This window comes from Xiphophorus couchianus, chromosome 7, assembly GCF_001444195.1.
Source record: "Xiphophorus couchianus chromosome 7, X_couchianus-1.0, whole genome shotgun sequence".
Classification (NCBI taxonomy): domain Eukaryota; kingdom Metazoa; phylum Chordata; class Actinopteri; order Cyprinodontiformes; family Poeciliidae; genus Xiphophorus; species Xiphophorus couchianus.
In genome coordinates this window covers 23475359-23497082 of record NC_040234.1, presented here as the reverse complement: position 1 = coordinate 23497082, position 21724 = coordinate 23475359, and the positions used below count along the sequence as shown (strand labels likewise).

The 21724-nt window shown below is 37.9% G+C and overlaps 1 protein-coding gene across 3 annotated transcripts in view; it reads right to left on the bottom strand.

Annotated features, from left to right (window-relative positions):
- Positions 1-21724, bottom strand: part of cntn6 (contactin 6) — a 147374-nt gene that overhangs the window by 20073 nt on the left and 105577 nt on the right. For all 3 annotated transcript variants that reach the window (XM_028024161.1, XM_028024163.1, XM_028024162.1), the window contains 8 exons: positions 18728-18855; positions 17991-18163; positions 10115-10232; positions 5476-5634; positions 3879-4028; positions 2600-2670; positions 1427-1661; positions 1195-1310 (listed from right to left, as the gene is read on the bottom strand). In XM_028024161.1, coding sequence (XP_027879962.1) covers positions 1195-1310; positions 1427-1661; positions 2600-2670; positions 3879-4028; positions 5476-5634; positions 10115-10232; positions 17991-18163; positions 18728-18855 — 1150 coding nt within the window. The remainder of the gene's footprint in view (positions 1-1194; positions 1311-1426; positions 1662-2599; positions 2671-3878; positions 4029-5475; positions 5635-10114; positions 10233-17990; positions 18164-18727; positions 18856-21724) is intronic.

Genomic DNA, 21724 nt, shown 5'->3' with positions numbered 1-21724 from the left:
CTCCTCTGCTCTCATCCTACAACAGTAGATGTGGATAACGATGTAGTTGGCTCCATGCGTCTCTGCACAGGCCAGGCCACCTGGGCATAGCCTCAAAAGTAAGATATCTGGGTTCCAGCAGTAAACGGTATTTTTATCTCAGTTTTCCCCCGGCTACACCTCAGCAGAGAGGCTGTTGTTGATGGGAATGATATATGATGTTCACACTTTCCTCTATTTATTTCCTTTTTAACAATTTTTGTAGACCTCCAGTCTACAAAAATCCAAAAATCAAGCAAAGTTTTGTTTTCTAAGAAAAGTATGTGTTTCATCCTTAAATCTCTTGCAATAGTCACAAAATAATTATTTGCATGATAAATTAAAATGATCTCAATAATTTCTATGATTAATATTTTTTGAAGGGCAATTTTGTTTAAGACTTCATAATCCATTGTGTTTTTGGTTTTAGTTGTTTGTGGTTTTTATTTCCTTTTTATTTATTGTTTTTGGTTGTTGTGTTTTAGTTCATTTAAAACGTCTTCCAGTTCCAGTTTGGAGTGTTCTGTACAAAATTAAAGTTTAATAATCTTTCAGAGGGCAAACTTGCATTATTAGGCCATTATCAGTCTATTAGTCCTATCAGAATGACAATATTATTGTTTATCTCAATGATTTCTGGGATAATTTATCTTCTAGAAAAATATTCATCATAGATATAAACCGTAAATGCAGATTTTCTTTTTCTGTATTAAATGAAATGCGCCCAGTTTTCAATTCTTTTTGGCTTTGATTGGAGAAATGTATTATCTTGTTATGTTATAAGATCAAGATTTATTACTCTCTATCAAAACTATTTGCTAATGTTTTGCTAAGTTTAGTAAATTAAATAAAAGCTGACTTTGGTCCATCAGTAAAAGTCTGGGTAAGTGTGGTTCCACTTATTATAAAAGCTTAGCTGTAAAAAAGACAAATACTTTGTGTTGTACTTCTTCCATTGTACGAAAATTGTGTTGGTAATAATTTTACCTTGATTATAAATAAAAAGTCTCCATCTGCATCAACCATATGTCCAAATTTTTATCAGTCTTGAACTGCAGTTGAGGGGCCACACTTTGGACATCCCTGACTTCCACAGATATGCTCAAATTATGGAAACTTATTACACGGTCAGTCTTTGTGGGATTGGCTCTGAATAGTCCTTGTTCTGCTTCATACCTCGTACCCTATGATGTTCTCAGTGCTGGACCTGGAAGGAACTGGTTCCCAGTACACCTCAATCTCAGAGGCAGATAAGGAATGAGCCCATACTCTCGATGGAGCGGCGGAAGGCTCTGTGGAGGACAGACATATGAATTATTCATCACCTCGGTTAATAGCACATCCACACCCCTTCTGGAATCTCCGTCCTCATTGTGTATTCTTCCTGTTCCCAGAGCGAATGCCTCACCTTCCTCTGCAGAGAGCACTTCTACGATCCGACTGAACGGCCCCTCGCCCACACTGTTGAACACACCCACAGTGGCTTCGAAACGGGACAGTGGCGCGACGCTGTCATTCCTGTACACGTATCTGGACACGTCGGCCGAGGCCAGCACCGTCTTGATCCAGGTGCTGCTGCCGAGCGGGCGGAAAGCCACGAGATAGCCAAATTCCTCTCCGCTCTGCTGTTCCTCTGGAACCGGCTGAGGGAACAAGAATAGAAATAAACACCTATGATCAAAGCAACTGAGTGTATACTGAATTAGAGAGCTTGGTCCGCAACATTCACAATGTCTACAATAACTTTTGCCAACACAACCTTGGAGAAACATCCAAACCATTCAAACATTTGTAACAACTTGCCAAATTAAAACCACAAAAACTTTGTGTCATTTTTACTTTTCATTTGGATTTATGTGACCACAAAGTAGGCACAGAAATGCTACATGATCCTTGAATACCCAGAGAATGAGTTGTATCCACAAGGCTTAACTTATCAATGTCAACAACACAACAGATGTTACAATACAGCATACTCCCCTCAACAGTGTCTGATTTATTATTGCACATCTTCCTGCATGGTTCACCGGAAGTGAATCTTTGGAGCAGACCTTTCCACTGGAACAGATAAAACCACTCATGGTTTCATCTTTACTATTGTTGAGTTTTACTAACTCCGTTGCAGATATTGGATGGAGAACATAAGAGGAAAAGGAAATGTTGCGTAAACAGTTTTCACCAACTTTGAAAAGGAGAATAAATATAAATGTCTAATTACTTGAAGAATGACAGATGCTGAACTTCATTCAACTGTAAGTTGCTGTTGTCTTTATATATACTGCCGCAACCTTTAAGGGGTATAAATACTTTTTAAGGGTCTGAATGATCCACAAAATGTAAAGTCGTCACCAAAGCTCAGATTTACACGCTGTAACTGGCTCAGGCTCGCCATCCTCATTTAGATTTACGTGACACAGGGAGTCAGCAGGCAGCAAATCAGAAAAGGCTCTGCTTTTAATTAAAATGCAGTCGCACCCACAGCTGGTCCTCCGCAGGAACAGGAACTCTGCCAGAGTTCATCTCCCATCAAAGGGAGGACACTCTGCCACAGCGAACGCTCGGTCAAAAATCATCCACTCACCTCCCACGTAATGACAAGCTCTCCTCGAGCTCCCCCGCCGCCACTCACATTAACCGGTGCAACCTTGGGAGCTGAACAGGAAAAAAAGGAAACATAATCATCAACAGGGACAGGTGCTGGATTTTCCTTTAGAAGAACAGACAGATTAATTACAGAGCTGGGGAAAAAGTGGTTTGCTATTGTTAGCTGCATTTCCATCAACCATATAATTGTGCAAATTGGAATTACAAAAATAAATTCACTTAATGGAAAAACAGCTATTTTTGAAAATATAAGTTTTTTGATCAAAAGTTTTTGCTCTAGGATGAGGTGTTTTTTTTTTTTTTGCTGTATTGATATTGGTGTCCTTTGCAAAACTCCAAAGGGAACTTTTGTTTTTGCATCACACGAGTCACATGATCAACAACTGGATGTTACTACTGGCAGAAACCACAAAGAAGATGACAGGAAGTGGTAGGAGAATAATGGTGTGGCATGCTTTTAATGACTAACTTATTCACATGTGAATAGGTTAGTTATCTCTTATTTAAATGTAACACCGCAATGGCAAAATTATGTTTTGTTTCTACATTAGCAGGACAAAACAGTTTTGCGCACAACTATAATGAAAATGCAGCAATTGTTAATAGTTTCAAAGCAGCAAATCAATTTAAATATTAGACAAAGATAATATGAGTAAATACAGAATACAGGCTTCAGATGATGATTTTGTTTATTATGATAAAACAGCTTCCTGAACCAACCTGGTCCTTTGTGAAACTGTAAATGCCCATCTTGTTAAATCATGAATGAACTGGTTTTAATCTTTGTCTGATGCAACATTTGTTTGATGATCTGGAACATTTATGTGACCCAAACTGCAAAAACAGAGTTGAAAAGTCTAGATTTAGTTGGATGCTGAATATGTAGCTTCCAGCAGGAAACTTGTTCCTCTTTGATCCAACCAGGTGGATAAAATTCTCTTACATCAAACAGGAGTTCTTTGTGTTGCTTCCTCATGGTGGATGTCACAGTTCTGTCTGCCACTAAAACAATTAACACTACACGTTCCAGAATGCTTAGTTCTACATTCGTCTGGGCTGCTTACGGTAATTAAGAGGAATTTCATGTCGCCTCATTTTCATTTTCTGAGTGAAACAAAGAGCTGACATAAACAATAACATGAACAATAGATTAGCGCAAAGAACGCAATGAGATGCAAAGCTAAATCAAACAGGTAATTTTCCACATGGAGGCTGCTTAATTTTCTATGAAGAGACATAACAAGCCAACAGAGTACCTGCTGCTTTGGTTCGGATCTGTTTTGACGGCATGCTGGGTTCTCCAACACCAACACTGTTGATTGCGACCACCCTGAATTCATATTCCACCCAGGGGCTCAAATCTTTCACAGTTGCGTGCATCATCTGTCCAGGCACAGAATCAGGAACTAGAATGAAAGAATTAAGAATTTATAGGTGTTTCTTTTTAAATAAATATTTGAAACAGCTATATTAAAATAATAATAAAAAAAGAATACAGACTGAAAAGCTGACAGTTGTTCATAATGTAAAACTTTTCCATTTACAGAGTGTCACTGCATTTAACTAAACAGAATCAAAAGCCTGTTGTGGTCAATTTAATTAATATGACTGACAGAATGGAGTTAAACGTCTTCCAACACTTTGAGTTGTTCAGTGGAAGTACTTAAGATTAAATATATTTAAAGAATCTAATTATTTTTTCTGTCGTTAGTGGATGTAACTGTCATCTCAAGAACTCCAAAAATATTGTTATTTTAATTCTCCAATCTGTGGTGCAATGTTTAGATCATCTAGACCTTCAACGGGCAATTAGAAATGTCATTTAGATAAAGACATAAATCTTTTTAAGTGCCTCAACATAAAATGAGTTGATGAAGAAACTGTCCCAAGCACTCCAACCCAAAGCAAAGATGGTGGCAATGATGACAGTTTAACACACTTAGAGAAGTTGGGAGTTTTTGTTGTTTTTTTGTTTTGCTGCTACGATAAAAAAAACAAAAAAAACACACACACACATTACAGTTTTCTGGACTCCTAGTCTATAAGCCTTAAAGACCCACATCCTGACGTTAAACTGAAATTTTGCTATAATCTAAAGGCTACTCTTACTTTAAACCACATTCTGAAATGTAAACACATGGCTCGATGTTGCTCTCATGGAACTAGCTTGGCCACATTAATGTGTCAAGGTACAGCAGGTTTTTATTAATGGAAAAATATCTCCTGTTGGTAAGACTCACCATAAATACACAACCTAACAAATCCACCTAAAAACTATTCCTGATTCAAACTGAAGTTTGTTGGCCAGCTAAGTAGCTAGCATCCCAGCTACAATTCTATGTATATAACTTTAATGTGTTAAAGAGTTTAACACAAATACTTGTTGTTGTTTTTTTTGCACAAACAACATCTGCAAACAACAGCGATGGACGACTAAGCCATTGTTATGGACCTATTACTGGAATATTGTTGTGTTCAATTTGTGTTCAACTGAGTTTATCTTACCAGTGAAGCTATTCAAGCTAAAAATAGCATCTATCTCAATGCTAATTATGCATCTATACATGCATCAAGGAGTTCCTGAAGCACTTAATGTGTATAATATCATGTTGCACCTATCTGATGGTTGAAGAAGCTATATAACAGGTTAAAAACAAATATCTTTTTTCTTGAGCGTTTTTGTCTATTTATTCAAAAGTTCAGAAGCAAAAATAATTTTTGAATCGACAATGTTACTTTTGTCGACATATGCTTTTCAATTAAAATGCAATTAATAAATTACAGCTGATGCAATTAATTCAATTAATTGAGCCCCACCACTAATATTAATGTTTTTAATACTGAGCGATTTACCTGTCTTCACTGTCTGCCAGCCAATAGAGAAGGGGGTCCGAGCTTGAACCATGTACATGGTGATGGGACTGTGGTTGTCTGGTCCAGAGCTCCAGGACAGCTGCGCTGTAGCGTCAGTAATGGCCGTCACTAGCAGACCCTGAGGGGCACCAGGAGGTCCTGCAACGATCAGAAACACAGAAAAGCCAATGTGGAAAAAATAAATAATAATTTCAGGTTAGCTTTTGTGTTTTGCACTCTGGAACTCTGCCATTACTGTTAAGTGATTCATAACCTCGCTCTATTGAGAGAAGCAGTCTCATCAATGGCGAATATTAAAGTTCATCAGATTGTGACACGAACAACAGCAAAATACTGAACGCAGATGGCTGGAGAGAACAAGAGATGTTATTGTGTTTTATTTTATCACCAGGGATTGGAGGAGTGTGCTGGGCTGGTGAAACAGAGCAGAGCGGGATGTGTGCGTGGCTGGATGACTGACTGGCAGGTGTGGAGACGAGCGTGAGAGCGGGTGGCGAGCAATGATCCGCACTGGCTGGAAGAACGAGCTAGCGATGAAAGGTTGAAGAACCGGGTTTGATATACTGCGGGGCTGAGAGGGAGACGGATTGCTGGTGTGCAGGCTGATGAGCAGCCAGAGAGTGAGGAGAGTGAAAGATGTGCCACACCCACGACACACAAACAGACAGAGAGAGATAGACTGAGCAGCACTGGAGGCTCAGGGGAGAGCAGAGAGTCTGAGGCTCAAGGAATAAACTGGAGGCATGATGGTAAAAATGATACAACCTGCTATGGCTGGGCTATTTTAACTTACTTTGTAATCAAATAACATTCTTTAATTACTCCTTCAGTCAAAAATGAAGACTTTATTCTTATATCCTGTGAAAGGAAGAATGTTTCCAATGAAACCTTCAAAGACTTTAAAACACACAGAAAACAGAGCCTGCCTTTTATTGCTAAAAAAATCTTCGTCCCTTCTCCCAAACATGTAATAGTTCTTCAAATATATCCAATCCCAGTTACCTGCTAAGAGTATCAATCACAGTCATTCTGCAGTGGTCGGCACAATGAGAACTATCATTATTCAACTGTCTCATTTTTTCTGCTGTACTCTAAAAGATTTAGATTTCTTTTTAACCACAATGTATTTTAAAGCTTCCTTTAATCTGCAATATGTAATAAAAAAAAAAGTATATATATATATATATATATATATATATATATATATATATATATAAAAATGAGACAGTTGAATAATGATAGTTCTCATTGTGCCGACCACTGCAGAATGACTGTGATTGATGGAACATGATGCACAATGTATTTTAAAGCTTCCTTTAATCTGCAATATGTAATAAAAAAAAAAAGTATATATATATATATATATATATATATATATATATATATATATATATATATATATATATATATATATATACAGTATATACAGTACAGTCCAAAAGTTTGGACACACCTTTCTAATTCAATGGGTTTTCTTTATTTTCATGACTATTTATAAGGCAATAAATCCCACTTATTAACCTGACAGGGCAGGTTGACCTATGAAGTGAAAACCATTTCAGGTGACGACCTGTTGAAGCTCATCAAGAAAATGCAGAGTGTGTACAAAGCAGTAATCACAGCAAAAGGTTGCTACTTTGAAGAAACTAGAATATAAGGGCTATTTTCAGTTGTTTTACACTTTTTTGTTTAGTGCATATTTCCACATGTGTTATTTATAGTTTTGATGCCTTCAGTGTGAATCTACAATGTCAATAGTCATGAAAATAAAGGAAACTCATTGAATTAAAAGGTCTGTACTGTATATATTTTGTCCATATTTCTTGAACAGTAGCTACAGTGTGGAACGAGGCAGATAATGTGTGAAAAAACGGAGCTCCTCCACCTTCTCCCAGGGCAAACTAGAAACAACCAATCAGAACCAGCAGGAGGGTCTTAGCGCTGTAAATCTCCCTGTGTATGTGTTACTCATGACCTCACCCTTTCTAGCTTTAGATTCTAAGAGTGCATTCATATCGGCCCTGCTTAGCCCGCTTTATCCAACTCCAGTTTGTTTGCCTAGAAATTTCAGTTTGTTTGGAGAGTCATGAAGGCGTAACCAAACTGATATGGACCAAAAGAACTAACTACACTTTGCCTAAGAACCTTGGTCTCTGTTCAGTGGAAGTGAACTCTGGCATGGTTCAAATGCATCTGTGACCACAAGCACACCAGAGACCGCTTCAAGAGCAGGAAGCAGACTAAAGCTCAGGTCAATCTGGGTAAATGCAACCAAAACAAACGTGCTAGCCTAGCGCTAGCAGGAAAAATGGCTCGTGGTCTTTTGCTAAGTCCAAAGAGAAATCCTACAACCACTAAAATCTGGTGCCACTCCATTTTTGTTTATATTTTGCAAGGAAAGAAGTTGCACTAAGTGTCTTCAGTGGTTCTTGGTGCAGCGCCACCACAGGTGAGGAGGGGAACCGTTTTTAGAAGAGTTTGACATAGTAATCCACTTCTAGTTAGTCACATGTGAATTTAACTGAAAAGAAATTTGCTTCTTGAATTCATGAAACTCATGAATCAGTTTTCACAATTACATTATTTTTGTCAAAAAAAGTCAAAAGCAAAATTTTGTTGATTATGATGGATATGTAAATACAACAAAAATGGTAAAATATCAAAGGGGTGAATATTTTTTACAAGCACAAATTTATTCATAGTCAATAATTCAAAAGCAAGGCAGAGATAACAGAAATGACATGAGTATATACTTGCTACATGAAGTTAAAATTGAGTTATTTGTCTCATAGTTAGTTTGTACTTCTGTGATACTTTTAATTCACCATATCAGTCTGTTTTATCATCTTCCTCCCTAGATATTATTGAAGTTTATTAAAAGCAAATATTAAACAGCAATTAAAAAATTATTTGGTTCGAAAATGTGTTATAATTAACTTCACAAAAAGAAAATGAAAAGAATTCTGCTTATAAATCCCTGAGTACCTATTCTAGACTCGTGAAGTTGCGGATCATTTTCAAAAATCGCATTATTGTAGACTATTTGGAATGAAAAGGTGTTTTTATTTAATGACTTCGATATGAGATCAAACATACTGGGATTTGGACCACTGATATGTGTTTTTCCACTTAGACCTATAAATCCAAAAACTAATTTTAATCTTTCAACAGAATATGAGCACATGTTCAGCTGGAACCCCTGGCAGCACACAGTGCCTTGCAAAAGTATTCACACTCCTTAAACTTTTGCGGTTTGTATCTTATGCAGAAGACCAAAGGAACAGAGAGAATCATTGTAAAGTGGAAGGAACATGATGCATTCGTCATGACACACTATTTTATTTATGCAAATCAGGAAGGTGTAGACTGCATTGGTAATTAGAACCTTTCCTCTGCAACCCCTAAATAAAAACAGTTGCCTTCAGATGTTTGTAATCAGAGTTCAGATGTATGAAATTTAATATCAGAATCAGTCTTGAACTGGTGTGATGAGGTCTAACAGAGTTTTCACACCTTTAGACCCCGGTGTAATTGGGGACCAAAATTTCAACGTTTGCAACATTTTCAGATGCTCTGGTTCACTTTCACACTACACTGTGTCAAACCAACCAAACCCTTTGAAAACCTGTTCCCTTTCTTGACTGTGGGGGCAGTGCAACAAGAACCACTGAAGGAAACACCACAAAAACCTCTGAAGAAGACACTGACCTCAACTTTCTTCTTCATGAAATGTAAACAAAAATGGAGTGGCGTCAGAGTTTTGCAGTTGAACGATTTTGTCTTTGGTAAAATGCCAGCAGTCATTCCTCCTGCTAGTACTAGCATGTACAATTGTTTTGGTTGTATTTACCCAGAATTCACTGCACTTCCTGCTTTTGGAGCGGTCTCTGGTCTGCTTGCCGTTCACATATGCATTCGAACCACACCAGAGTTTACTTTAAGCGGACCAAGACTGAAGTTTTTAGCATCAAACCAGAGTTTGATTACATATTCACACCTCTCCAACTGAACCGGACTTTCTAGGCAAACAGACTGGAATTTGATAAAAGTGACTAAACAGGGCTGGTGAGAATGTACCAAAAGGAGCAGGGATGCATTCGTAGCCATTCCTTGATGTCTGTTATTTGTGACACTGCAGTAAACCGTATGTTTTTTTTGGGGGTTTTTTTTAGTGAGGGTAACATTTCTGAGGAATTACCCTCATTTGGCCGTTACAGGCAGCTGAATGACAAAGGGTGGTGGAAGGGCCAGTCTTCAATGGGAGTAACTGAACTGAAAATCCTGTCTATGGTTTCTCATTTAAAAATCTGTATGTCGCAGGAATGGAGAAACGCAAAGTAGTACACCACTCAGCACACTTTAATAGTTTTGTTTTGTTATTGTCTTTTTACAAAAATCCCATTATCGTCAACTAAAAAGTGTTAAATTATAGCCTTATAATCTGATCTGAGAGCTTTTAAGACACCTGTATCCTAATAGTAAAATGCACACACACATATACACGCCCACCCCCACCCGCATGCTAACATAGACTTCTCAGAACAGCAAAACCATGACAAATCACCAGAGAGAATGCTTTATAACGATAAGCATTGTCACAAAGGAGGAGCAGACGTACCTCTAACAATTAGATCTGCCGCTGCCGACACCGTGTCCACGTCAGTGTGTACCATACACACATACTTTCCAGAGTGCCTCAGCTGGATGTTCCTCACCATCAGGTCGCCTGCAAATCCCTGACGAGAAAGACAAAGAAGTATGAAAGCCTTAAGGTGAAGCAAAAAATAAAAGGAACAAAAACACACAAAAGAAATGAGGTTTGCTTAGAAAAAAGACAAAGAAAGAAAAGAGCTTTTGCAAATCCTCAGGAACACAAGAGGTTCTTTTCTTAGTCAATACTCCAGAAGAAAGCTTCAAAGACATGACCGTGTTGACCACTGGAAAAAAAAGAGAAACTGATTCAGATTTATGTGGAAATGAAAGCATTAAAGAAAGCAACGTTTGTTCTGAACAGCTTGTTTTCTTTGGGTCAGCTGCTGCCGTGTTAACGCTCACCCTGACAGCTCAGATGAATGAGCAGGACAAGATTTTTGTTTTCTTTGCACATTTTTGCTGTTCACTCAAAGACTAGCATTATAATTTCTTTCCCTTCAAAACACATGAAACATCTGTGGAAAATATGAGCATTGTAGCTGAATCTCATTGGACCTGGTGGGTTCAACAGAGCCACCCTAAACTTAGACTTAGAGTGAGACTTAGACTTAGACTGACTTTATTGTCATTTTGCATGCACAGGCTGTATACAGAACGAAATTTCGTTGCATACGGCTCAGGACAATGTTTTGAGGTTCCAATGTTGTGAGGTTACTCCAGAATAAAATCAAATACAGTATAAAATATGAATATAAATATGAATATAAAATATAAAGTGCAGGACTGACAGTAAAAAGGAAGTTACTTAGCTATGTACATGTGCAAGGTATGAAGTGGAGACCAGTTTTTGAGTGCAGTCCAGTTAAGAGTTCAGGAGTCTGATGGCAAGTGGGAAAAAGCTGTTTCAGAACCTGGTGGACCTGCACCGGATGCTGCGGAACCTCTTTCCAGAGGGCAGCATGGAGAACAGTCCATGGTGGGGGTGTGAGGGGTCACTGACGATGTTTCAGCATCGGGACACGCAGCGCTGGGATGAAATGTCCTGAATGGAGGGAAGGGAGGCCCCGATGATCCTCTCTGCTGTCTAAACCTTTAAATGAGGAAAATTTACTCAGCAGGAAGTCGAATGGTTCGCTTTTTATAAACTCACATGGTGAGATCAACTTCAGGATTGGAATAATGTTTGAGAAAGGACAGGAGCTGCTGCTGCATTTTTAGAATTTGACTTCAGTTCAAGCTTACAGATACATGTTCCCTGGTGTTAGTTCTGTTTAAAGTGGACATGTCATGTTTTTGAATCCTCCCTTTTCCCATTTAAATCATTCAGTTGTGGTCTACATAAAGTGGAACTGCAATGTTTTGGTCTGAATTCCTTGTTGTTGTTGCTCCGCAGGCCCCACTTACAGTATATCCCTGTTCTGATGTACAGCTAGTTTTGGTGGTGTCTCTTTAAATGCAAATGAGGCACTTAACACCCCACCCCTAACTCGAGGTCATAGAGTGATTCTCTCCACTGAATTCCACTAGGCCATTTTATAGTTTGGCAATAGAGATATGATCATCTAATGACGCAGAAACATGACTGAATGTATTTGGATCACGTGTTCCCCAAGACAAAAATGACAAAACCAATGCTGAACTATTTATGCAATAATGCAAATATATACTCAAGGAGCTAAATGCTAGCACATAGTGCTAACATATGCAGAAGCCATGATGATACCACTATCAAGACAAAGGCCAGGGCGTTATAAAGTTCAGTTAAGTCTAAGGTAGTTTTTTGCTATCTTAGTGTTATTTACAGCTTACAGTGTTTTGCTGTGTCTGTCGTTTTCATAGACAGAAGGAACACAGCGCTCAATCAGACCAAATCTTTCACAAAGTTCCTCTTTATACTGGTGGAGAACTTCTTCAAAGTGCCTGGTTAAATTGAACTTTTCTTGGAAATGTACCCACATCAGTGCAGAAAGCCCTCTTTATTTGCACTGACCAGCTTCCATGTCTCAGCTGACATCACATTATAATGTTATTCCCTCACCAAAAACATATCTGGAGTGTTGCTTTGATTCTTTCATGCATGTTTTAGAAATCCTGGAATCCATTCAGCTCTGCAAAACACCTGGTTGGTTCACTTTCAACCACCTGGCTGCCTCACAGAGCAACCCTCCTCCACCTCTCAGCTCCTTCAGACTAGCCAGAAGCAATTAGCAAACATGTGGTGAAACTGTTATTCTGCTGAGCTCATTATAGGAACTACTACTCAGAGCAATTTAACTCGATTCAAATTCAAAAATACGATATTAATCCCAAAGGGAAATTAAATGTTGTTGTAAGTTATTAAATTAGATTCTTCAATGAGTTATTGAAGATGGTGATGACTGTTGGCAGGAAAGATCTCCTGCAGAGATGTATTGTACTGCACTGAATCCGAGGAAGCCTCTGACTGAAGATGCTCTGTCTTCTCAAGACAGTCTTGTGAAGAGGATGGTCAGAGTTGTCCATAATTTTCTTAATCATATGAAGAATCCTTCTTTGCATGATCATCTCCAGAGGCTCCACAGTCGTATAAAGAACTGATCCAGTCTTCTTTATCAGGCTGTTGAACCTTTTTATGTTCCTGCTTCTGGTGCTGCTGCCCAGCAGATGACAGCAGAAGAGACGACGCTCTCAACAACAGACTTAGAAGATCTGCAGCATCTTGGTGCAAACCTTGAAGGATCTTGGCTTCCTCAAGAAGTCCAGTCTGCTCTGTCCCTTCTTATGGACGCTTCACTGCTGCGTCTCCAGTCTGTTGTCCAAATGAACACAGCGGTATTTATATTACTCAACCACCTCCATTTCTTCTCCCATTATTGAAGTGGGAAGGTAAAAACGTCATTAAAGTGTTACCAGAGGAGCCATGGTGTGATGACTTCCTGAAGGTGGCTTTTCAGAAACAGCAGGAGTTTTTAAACAAACACAGGTCCAATTTCAAGGTATTCAATTATGATGTCAAACTTCTTTTAAGTCAGATTTGATTTATATAGCATTTATATAACAACTGAAGGTAATAGTTACTTGATTTTGCTATAAAATTATATTATGTGACCGTAAAGGTTATTGGTTATGCTGGATCTTATTTAGTGGTATTAAATTAATAGGGACTAAATACAAATACACACCACATCATTCGGATTTTTATTCATTACAAAACACCATGTATCATTTCCTTCCATGTTAGAATAATGCACTAGTCTATGTTGGGCTAGTACAAAATATCTCAATAAAATACATAGAAGTTTCTGCTTGTACTGTGAGGAAATGAGATTAGTTTGATATGGAGACATGCAGCAGGTGAATTAAACGTGTGCGCCTGGAAGCCTGGCTCAGAATAAAACACTGAAAGCTGTTCACACGCGTTCCTCCCTGCACCATTTAAGTTCCATAATTAGAAAAACAATATTCACCTTCTGTTCTACAATAAAGGTAAGCTCAAACCAACAGCAGGGCATCTTTGATCAGGTAAAGTCTCTTAAATCTGGGAAGCTTTATCATGACCTGAAGGTGTGTGAAAAAGAAAACAGCATCTGTTTCTATTTTCTGACAGACATCCAAGAGCCTTTGGAAGTTGCCAGCAGCTTTTATTGCTTTTTGTTCAACTAAAAATGAAGAAAGATCATATTTATGTTAATACAGTTTTAATGCCGGTTCCAGGAAAAAAATTCTATTGACCAGGTTTCAGAGACATTCATGTTATTTCCAATATTTATGCTGATATGCTCCCAGAGTTCTTCGATTTTGCCTCACTTTGATTCATAGCAGTATTTTATTTTATTCATTAAAGTTGACAGGGAGACTGAAATCTGGACTTTGGGTGAGTCGTTGCAACACCTCCGTTCTTAAAATAGCTATGGTGGCTCAACTTAAACTTGCATGATAATAAACCAGAACTTCTGGATTACAATGAGAATTCTCGTTTTCTTCCAAAAAAAGTCACATTTTCAAATATATAAATAAATAAATAAATAAAATTTTATAAAGCAAGAATTCTCTGCATTAGACAATCTCTGCTTTGTTCTAATCCATAGGTTTTGTGGTTTATTTTGATGCAGTTTTGGAATTTTAAGTTCAGCCTCCATAGCCATTTTTTCCATCAAAAGTTATGACTGAAAAAAATATAAATTAATTGAATAAAAAACCTGAGCTGGTGTAGTTTTGAAGGAACCATCGGCTTTGCATCTCTTTAGCTATGTTTTGGATTTTCTTCCTCTGAATTTCACTGTTGCTATTGTCAACACTAACACTGCGTAGAGGTGAGGCGTTGGTATTTCAGTGTTGTGGTTGGTTTTATTTGCTAGCAGGAACTCTTCTACGCTGTGGGTCTTTCCAGTCTCACCTGCTGACTGATTAAATAATGTTCTGCAGACGCTCCTGAGAACACTGTTTCAAGTCAATGCTGCTAAAGTTCATAGTCAAGTTAGCGTCAAAGCTAACATCCAGCATTTCTTTCTTTGTCATTTTTATTCCGAGTCCAGGTGTTTTACTTGAGTAGGAGCAGATGTCCAGGACACACACACAACACACACACAGATTCTCCTTCGCTTCTGTTTGTTCAAAAGACAAATGATGACAGTTAGGGGGAATAAAAACGTTCTGAGGATATTTTCCAGTCACACTGATGTAAAATTCCATCTACCTGGAGTCCATGTGGAGTTGAGACAGCGATTGGAACAATTAAAACAGTACGTGGCTTTTGTGTTGTGGACTGCAGCTGCTCACTGGTGTAAATATCAGTGTTGAACATGAGCGAGTTGTTTATGTGTTTGTCTGTGGCGTGAAGTGGTGTGTCAACAAGACGGCTCTGTCGATTCTGATAAGGTAACAAGCACAAACCTTTATGAGCCTTAATATCTGAGTTTACCTTTTATTTTTTTATAGTGATAACAGGAAAGATGACAACTATTGTCTAAAGTAGAAAAAAAAATAATTTCCAACAGAGGAAACTGCTGTGTGACAAGAGAACACCACAAGGCAGCAGCTCTGTCCGTGTAGCTACAGGTGTCAAGCTTTAAGTCTGTTTATCCACATTCTACTTGAAAAGCCGTGCTGTCTCAGACAATACAGGTTAAACTGACTTTATTTCAGATTGGAACCAGTGCCACTCATTCGTTTTTATACACTCATAATGACAATAAATGTAATTATTTTCGATACGTTAAATGATTGTTTTTGCAGGTTCCCACAAATAAGTAAATATGTTTCAATTAAAATGTTTTTTTTTTCCTGACTCAACTTTTGACCAACATTGTAAAATATGAAACACTCAAGCTCATTATGAATGTATGACAGATAATCATATAGGGCAGACTTAAAATTTAGAACCAGGAAAAACAAGATGAACTGGAAGAGAAAAATGAGGTGTAGTGGAAGCTGCACTTGCACTACAAATACGCACAAATCCTCGTCTATGCTCTGCTAATGTAAATAGAAAAAAAAACACAATTATTGAATTGCCATCTTTCCAATAACTAAGAAATGAAATTACAATCCCACATGAATGCGCTTGTTTAGGCAATAAGTCATTCAAAATTATGGCAGCGAGGGATATAAAGAGTTACATGTGAAAAAAAATTAGAGCTCAGTCAAGTTAGTAGTGCTCATCATCTCTCAGCCAATCAGAGGACACGTCTGCGTTTTGGAGCAACAAGCTCCGCCTACTTGGAAGCGGCTATGTACGGTCTACGGGAAATTGTAGACATCGATTTTACAGAAGAGTTATAGATTTAACATGTTGGAATGACAGCTTTTTATGAACTGTGATGATGTGACAGCTGCAACAAAACAAACCATCATTCTCCTGCTACTTCTCATTGTTGTGTTTGCCGATTTCTCCAGTAGTAACATCTGGCTGTTGATCATGTGACTCATGTCACATGACTAAAGAAGTTTTTCAGTTTTGCGAAATGAATCAATTTTGATACGGCTGAAAGACCACCTCATCCCAGTGGAAAAACTTTTTATTGAAAAACATTGTTTCGAAATGGATGTGTTTCTATTGAGCAAATGTATTGTTGTGATCGCCTATTGCACAGTCCTATGGTTGATGGAAACACAGCTAGTGTTTTCTTGTATTCCCTCTATTCTTCTTCTTTTCCTCTGTTCTTATATCATTCTCTCAACTTTTCATCCCACACTCGTCCTTCTTCTCTCCTCTCTTTGTTTTCTTTTTTCCCCGTCTTTACTCTCTGTGACCATTACATTTTAAATAAACCCAAACCAACTTCTAGTAAAATCTCTTTAAAAGTAGATATATTACTATATACACACACCCACACATATGTATATAAAAACGTCTGATTTAGTCCTCCAGACACTTCCTATCAGAGTAGTGTGGACGCTTTTCCACTACATGCAGGTTTTACTCGCAGTGCTTCACCAAGTCTGAGTAATTCCCAAAATAACACTAAAACTCCCAGATGGTTGAAAGCGTATATATGTCATCAGTGTAAGGACTAAAGTAAGAAATGTGGAGGTGAGAATTTGAAAACATGTCTCTCTCTGAATGGAATGGGCAATGTGAGATCCATAAGCAAAACAACAATGTGGGAGAGTGGAGTGCTGAACAGGAACATGGGGAACGTAAGAAGCAGGTTTATATCTCTGCTGTGTGATGTTCCAAACTCCAGCAGGTTTGCTCTCAGCTTTTCACTTCATCAGAGAGCGCAGCTGACAGGCAGGTCTATGGAGCTCTTCTTTACCTTTAAATCTACTGGACACTTCAGTCCATAGACCACAATAAGTCCAATTTTGATTTTTTAAGCTCTTTTTTTACATTTTATGTTTCATTAGGTCATGCTTTAATTATGTAAAGCAAAACACGTTTTGTTCTCTTTTGGGGATCCATTTAGATTTATCCAGTTAACTGCCTGATAATCCAAGTGTGATGTAAAAACAACATCACATTATGAGATACCTGCTGTTGCACAAGTTACACAACTGTTTGTTGCTAGGTAACCAAAGAGTGAGTGAGTTGATGCTACCACCCTTGCTTAGGTTGGCCTGTCACCATAACAAAATTTACTGGATGATAAATTGTCCCAGACGTTATTGTGATAAACAATAACATTATTGTTGTTGTTTTGAGACCATCTTCAAGAAAATATATTGGTAATGGCATAATAATGGAAGAACATGTTCTCAGAGATCAATCAACTTTAAATTCTAATGAACATCTAACACTGGAACTGGTAGACATTTTAAATATCCAAAATAAATAAATAAACAAAACAAGAAATGAAATTAATTATGGAGTGCCTGTAAAGAAAATTATACTTCCAAAAAGTTGAGACCACAGAATCAGATTTAAGACTTTTATCATTCAGTTTTTGGTAGAAAAAGAGAAGAAAGAAAAACAATAAATCATGTAAATAAAATTATTGAGCTCATTTTAATTTATTATGTTATTAATTAATTAATTGATTTATTGATTATTGTGACAGGCTAATTGAGCAGCTAAAGCCTTTCCTCTGCTTACATCTCCCAGAATGCTATGTGGTTCTGGATCAGAGTTCAATGAATATTCTATATATTTGTTATTGAATATTCTGTCAGATGCCCATCTAATCTATTGATATTGATCATGTGTCTTTGGCGATATAATAATGTTAGTCCTAGTTTTAGTCAGTTCTTCTCTGCTTTACTGGTCGGGTCAGTATCACTCGATGCTAACCCTCAGATATCGGTACTGGAAGTGATCTGTATGAAAACGTAAACATGAGTGTGAGCTCAGTTTGAAACAAACACCAGAAAGTTGTGAAGATGAATTTCTAAACGCGACATGTTAATCAGGATGGTGAACGTACCCCACCAATCATCTCAAAGTGCTCCTGCCGGCTGTAGTCGATGGCCTTGCCGTTGAAGAACCACTTGAAGACGGGACTGAGGGACGAGTCGCTGGACACCTGGCAGGGCAGGACCAGGCTCTGTCCCACGCTGGCGTCCGAGCTTAGAGGCGGTACCACGATCCTGGTGGGCTCTGTGGCAGAGCGGCAGATAAAGAAAGATCATTTGTTACTGTGCGTGTGCTAGTGGAAAGTATCCCTATAAAATCTGGCCGAGTGAACAAGGTAATAAAGCTTAATTTGGCCCGAATAGAGAGACAGATTGTGGTCCATCAGTGTAATTAAGTGACCTTAAATAACTTCACTTAGGAAGCAAATGCCTCCTATAATTCGGCATGAATAATTAAGCACACAGCTATTACAACGTCAACTAGAAAAAAAATGAGAAGACTCCCATTTTATAATCATTCTATTTAAAAAAAACTCTAACAATGCGACAGGAGCTCTTTTTGAATGAGTAAAAATATTCTCCGATCACAGCAGCAGCGGAGGTTTGTCCCACTCCGCTACATGAGCAATAACTCAGAGCTGACAAACCCGTGGATGACTTATACGTCTGTCACAAGCGGGCGGGAACATAAAGCGCCTTTATATTTCATTATCAGAGTCATGCTTGAGGTGCTTCCTCCCCCCACTAACATAATTTAAACTCACGGCTTAAAGAAAAAGAGGAACAAGAGAAAAGAGCATGGAAATACCTTTCACTACCAGAGCCCCTGTGCTGCTGGATGCTCCAAAATGGTTTCTGGCCACACATGTGTAGCTGCCCTCGTCCGCCTTGGAGATGTTGGCGATGCGCAGCGTGCCGTCCTCCAGGATCATCTGTCTGAAGACAGCAGGAAGACATGAAAAATACACAATTATTTATTCTCTTCATTAAGGTGAACACATATCGGGGTTATAATAGATTTGGCTTTTGCATTATAGTTTAGCTTTTTGTTATCAGGTGAACTAATCAATGGTTCTAAAATGATTTTATTCCATATTTCCCTAGACTTTTGAACCCAGTTATTTTGTATTATATTGCAGAAATCTGTCATTTTGCTTCAGTTATCTTAGTCCTGGATTCTTTAAAACCTTAGAAATGGCTTTGAAAGTCGTTCCAGATATGCAGATGATACAAACTTTGGTTTTCATCTGTTTTTGAATTTCTTTAGATTGAAGTATGATAGTTTCTTTTTAGTTTTTTTTTAGAGCTTTCAGTCTACTTCATGTTGCCAGTCAAGTTCTAGTTAAGTGAGTTCAGGTCAGGCTGTGGCTGGGGAAATTACTCCAAAACTTATGATTATTGACAATCATTTCCAGAGTTACCAATGGGAGAAATGATGACTTCTAATAAGACCAGCTTGGTTTTGGATGGGCTTGTTCCCCTGGTCAGTGAACTCATCATTTAAAAAATTGCTTTTTGAATTTTCTCAGGTCACCTCTATCTGATCTGGAGTATTTAAGTGTCACAAAAAAGAAGAAATTTGTTAGGGGGCAAAGTTTTCTCTGTCACTGCAACTGATTTGTATGACATGAAAAGAATTACAAGAAAGAATCAAAACATTTTGAACTACAATGGCCATTTTAGTTCTAAGTCAGAAAACATGTAAAACATTATGCATAAGTAAGGCACTGTCAATTCACATGATCAGACAGAAATATGACAAACATTCGACTCAGGAATCAAACGATTTCATAGCAGCTCACAGGAATAAATATGTATTCACTTGGGCCGAGCTTAAACCCAAAGAGCATGTCTGACACGCTGTGCTTTGTGCTGATTTATTGACAAAAATATCAAACTGTGAGTGATGGAGGCGCGCTGAGAACATGACCTGAGGGGCAATGAGGTGCAGAACAAAGAGCGACGTGCAAAACTGTCTGCGCTGGAGACCGATTCCGTTCCAGCCTCTGCAAACGCACAGGCTATTTAATAGTCGGGTAATTTTTCTCCCCCTTTTTTTCTCCAAGATGAAAGCATGACAAATATGATAAATACACCATCTGAGAGGTCACGTGTTCAGGCAGGACGTCTGTGGGAATATGGCTGCATCGATCCGATGGAGAGCCCAAAGCAAGACAGACATAAAAACAATGGTAATAGACTTCACTTTTCATCTGACTCATAAAATAGATTACATGATGTTCAAATATAAAGGAGTTTATTATGTAACCAGACAAATCAAACAAAAGCTCGGATCAGACTGATTATTTTTCCATCTTTTCATCTTTGCCTATCTATTTTTTCTACAATGTTTTTGCTTTTGCCTGCAATAAGACAATTGATTGCAACCAAAGAGCTGCTCAGATCAGAGAAATGAGCCATTCTTTCAACTCAAAACAGGATTAATCATCATTAACTCAATGAAAGTCCCTAATCAGGTTTACGTCTCTTATTCATATTAGATGTTTAAATAAAAGAGTTTTTACTACTTAATGACCAAACAATCTAGATTACACTTTCTGTCCGTAAGGAAAACCAATTGATGAATCTGATCTTGCTGTAATCTGAACACTGAGGTATATGCTTCGGATGTTTGATTAGGGACCAAAAGTGCAACTTTTGTTCCATTTCCGGCTGCTGTGGTTCTCTCTCTCTCTACTGAGTCAAACCAACCAAACACTTTGGAAAACATGTTCCCCTCCTCTCCTATGGGGGCGCTGTACCAAGAACCACTTAGGAAAACAACATAAAAACCTCAGATTTTAGAGGTTGTAGAATTTCTCCTTTGTTTTTGGCCAACAACCACAAGCTATTTCTCCAGCTAGCGCTAGCACTCACTTTTGTTTTGGTTCTACTTACCCAGAATGCCCTGCACTATAGTCCATATTGTTGTGAACCTTCTGGACTTTAGTATTCAGATCTTATCATACACAGGTCCCTTAGTAATGAAACTAGGTAATGCTTAAAACTGTGAAATGATAAATAAGTTCTGCTTCCTCTGCACTTGCCCACATACAAATGATGCATCAGGTATGTATTTAGGGCAGAATCTGGTCATACTGTAACATTACATCCCACTAATGAGGAGACTATGGACCATCCTGCATTCACATAAATGAGATGAATTGATAATAATGATAATATTTTTAGAAACATGATAATTAAGAAACCCCTTTTATGTTAACCAACAAATTAAGATTTTTCAAACCCAAAACTGTTTCAAACAATTTAAAATCAGTGTAGAATCATCCAACCTGGCTTTGATCTCATAGTGACTTAGATTTTGTTCTAGAAATAGAACAGGTTCAAACCCTATGAAAGCTAAGTTCACATTAGTCTTGTTAACAGCTAACAGCTATCCATGCAAAAGCTAATCCTGCCACTCTGTCATCATTTCTTTGTCCTAAATACTGTAGTTTAACACTCAGGAACTACTTCCTTTGTTACATCAAAATAAGAGCCTCTTTGTTGTCATCCAGATTGCCTGGGAAATGAGGGGATTTTGACAGAGTCAGCCACAAACCAAACCTTCCAGTGAAAATGTAGTAATTATACATCATTTGTACAATTTGTACACTATATATACTGTATATATACACTATAGTGTATATATATATATATATATATATATATATATATATATATATATATATATATATATATATAAATATATAAAGCGTACATGGAACGACATAACCAAGTTGCAGGCATAGTGTACAGAAACATCTGTGCAGAATATGGACTGAAAACCCCGAGATCAAAGTGG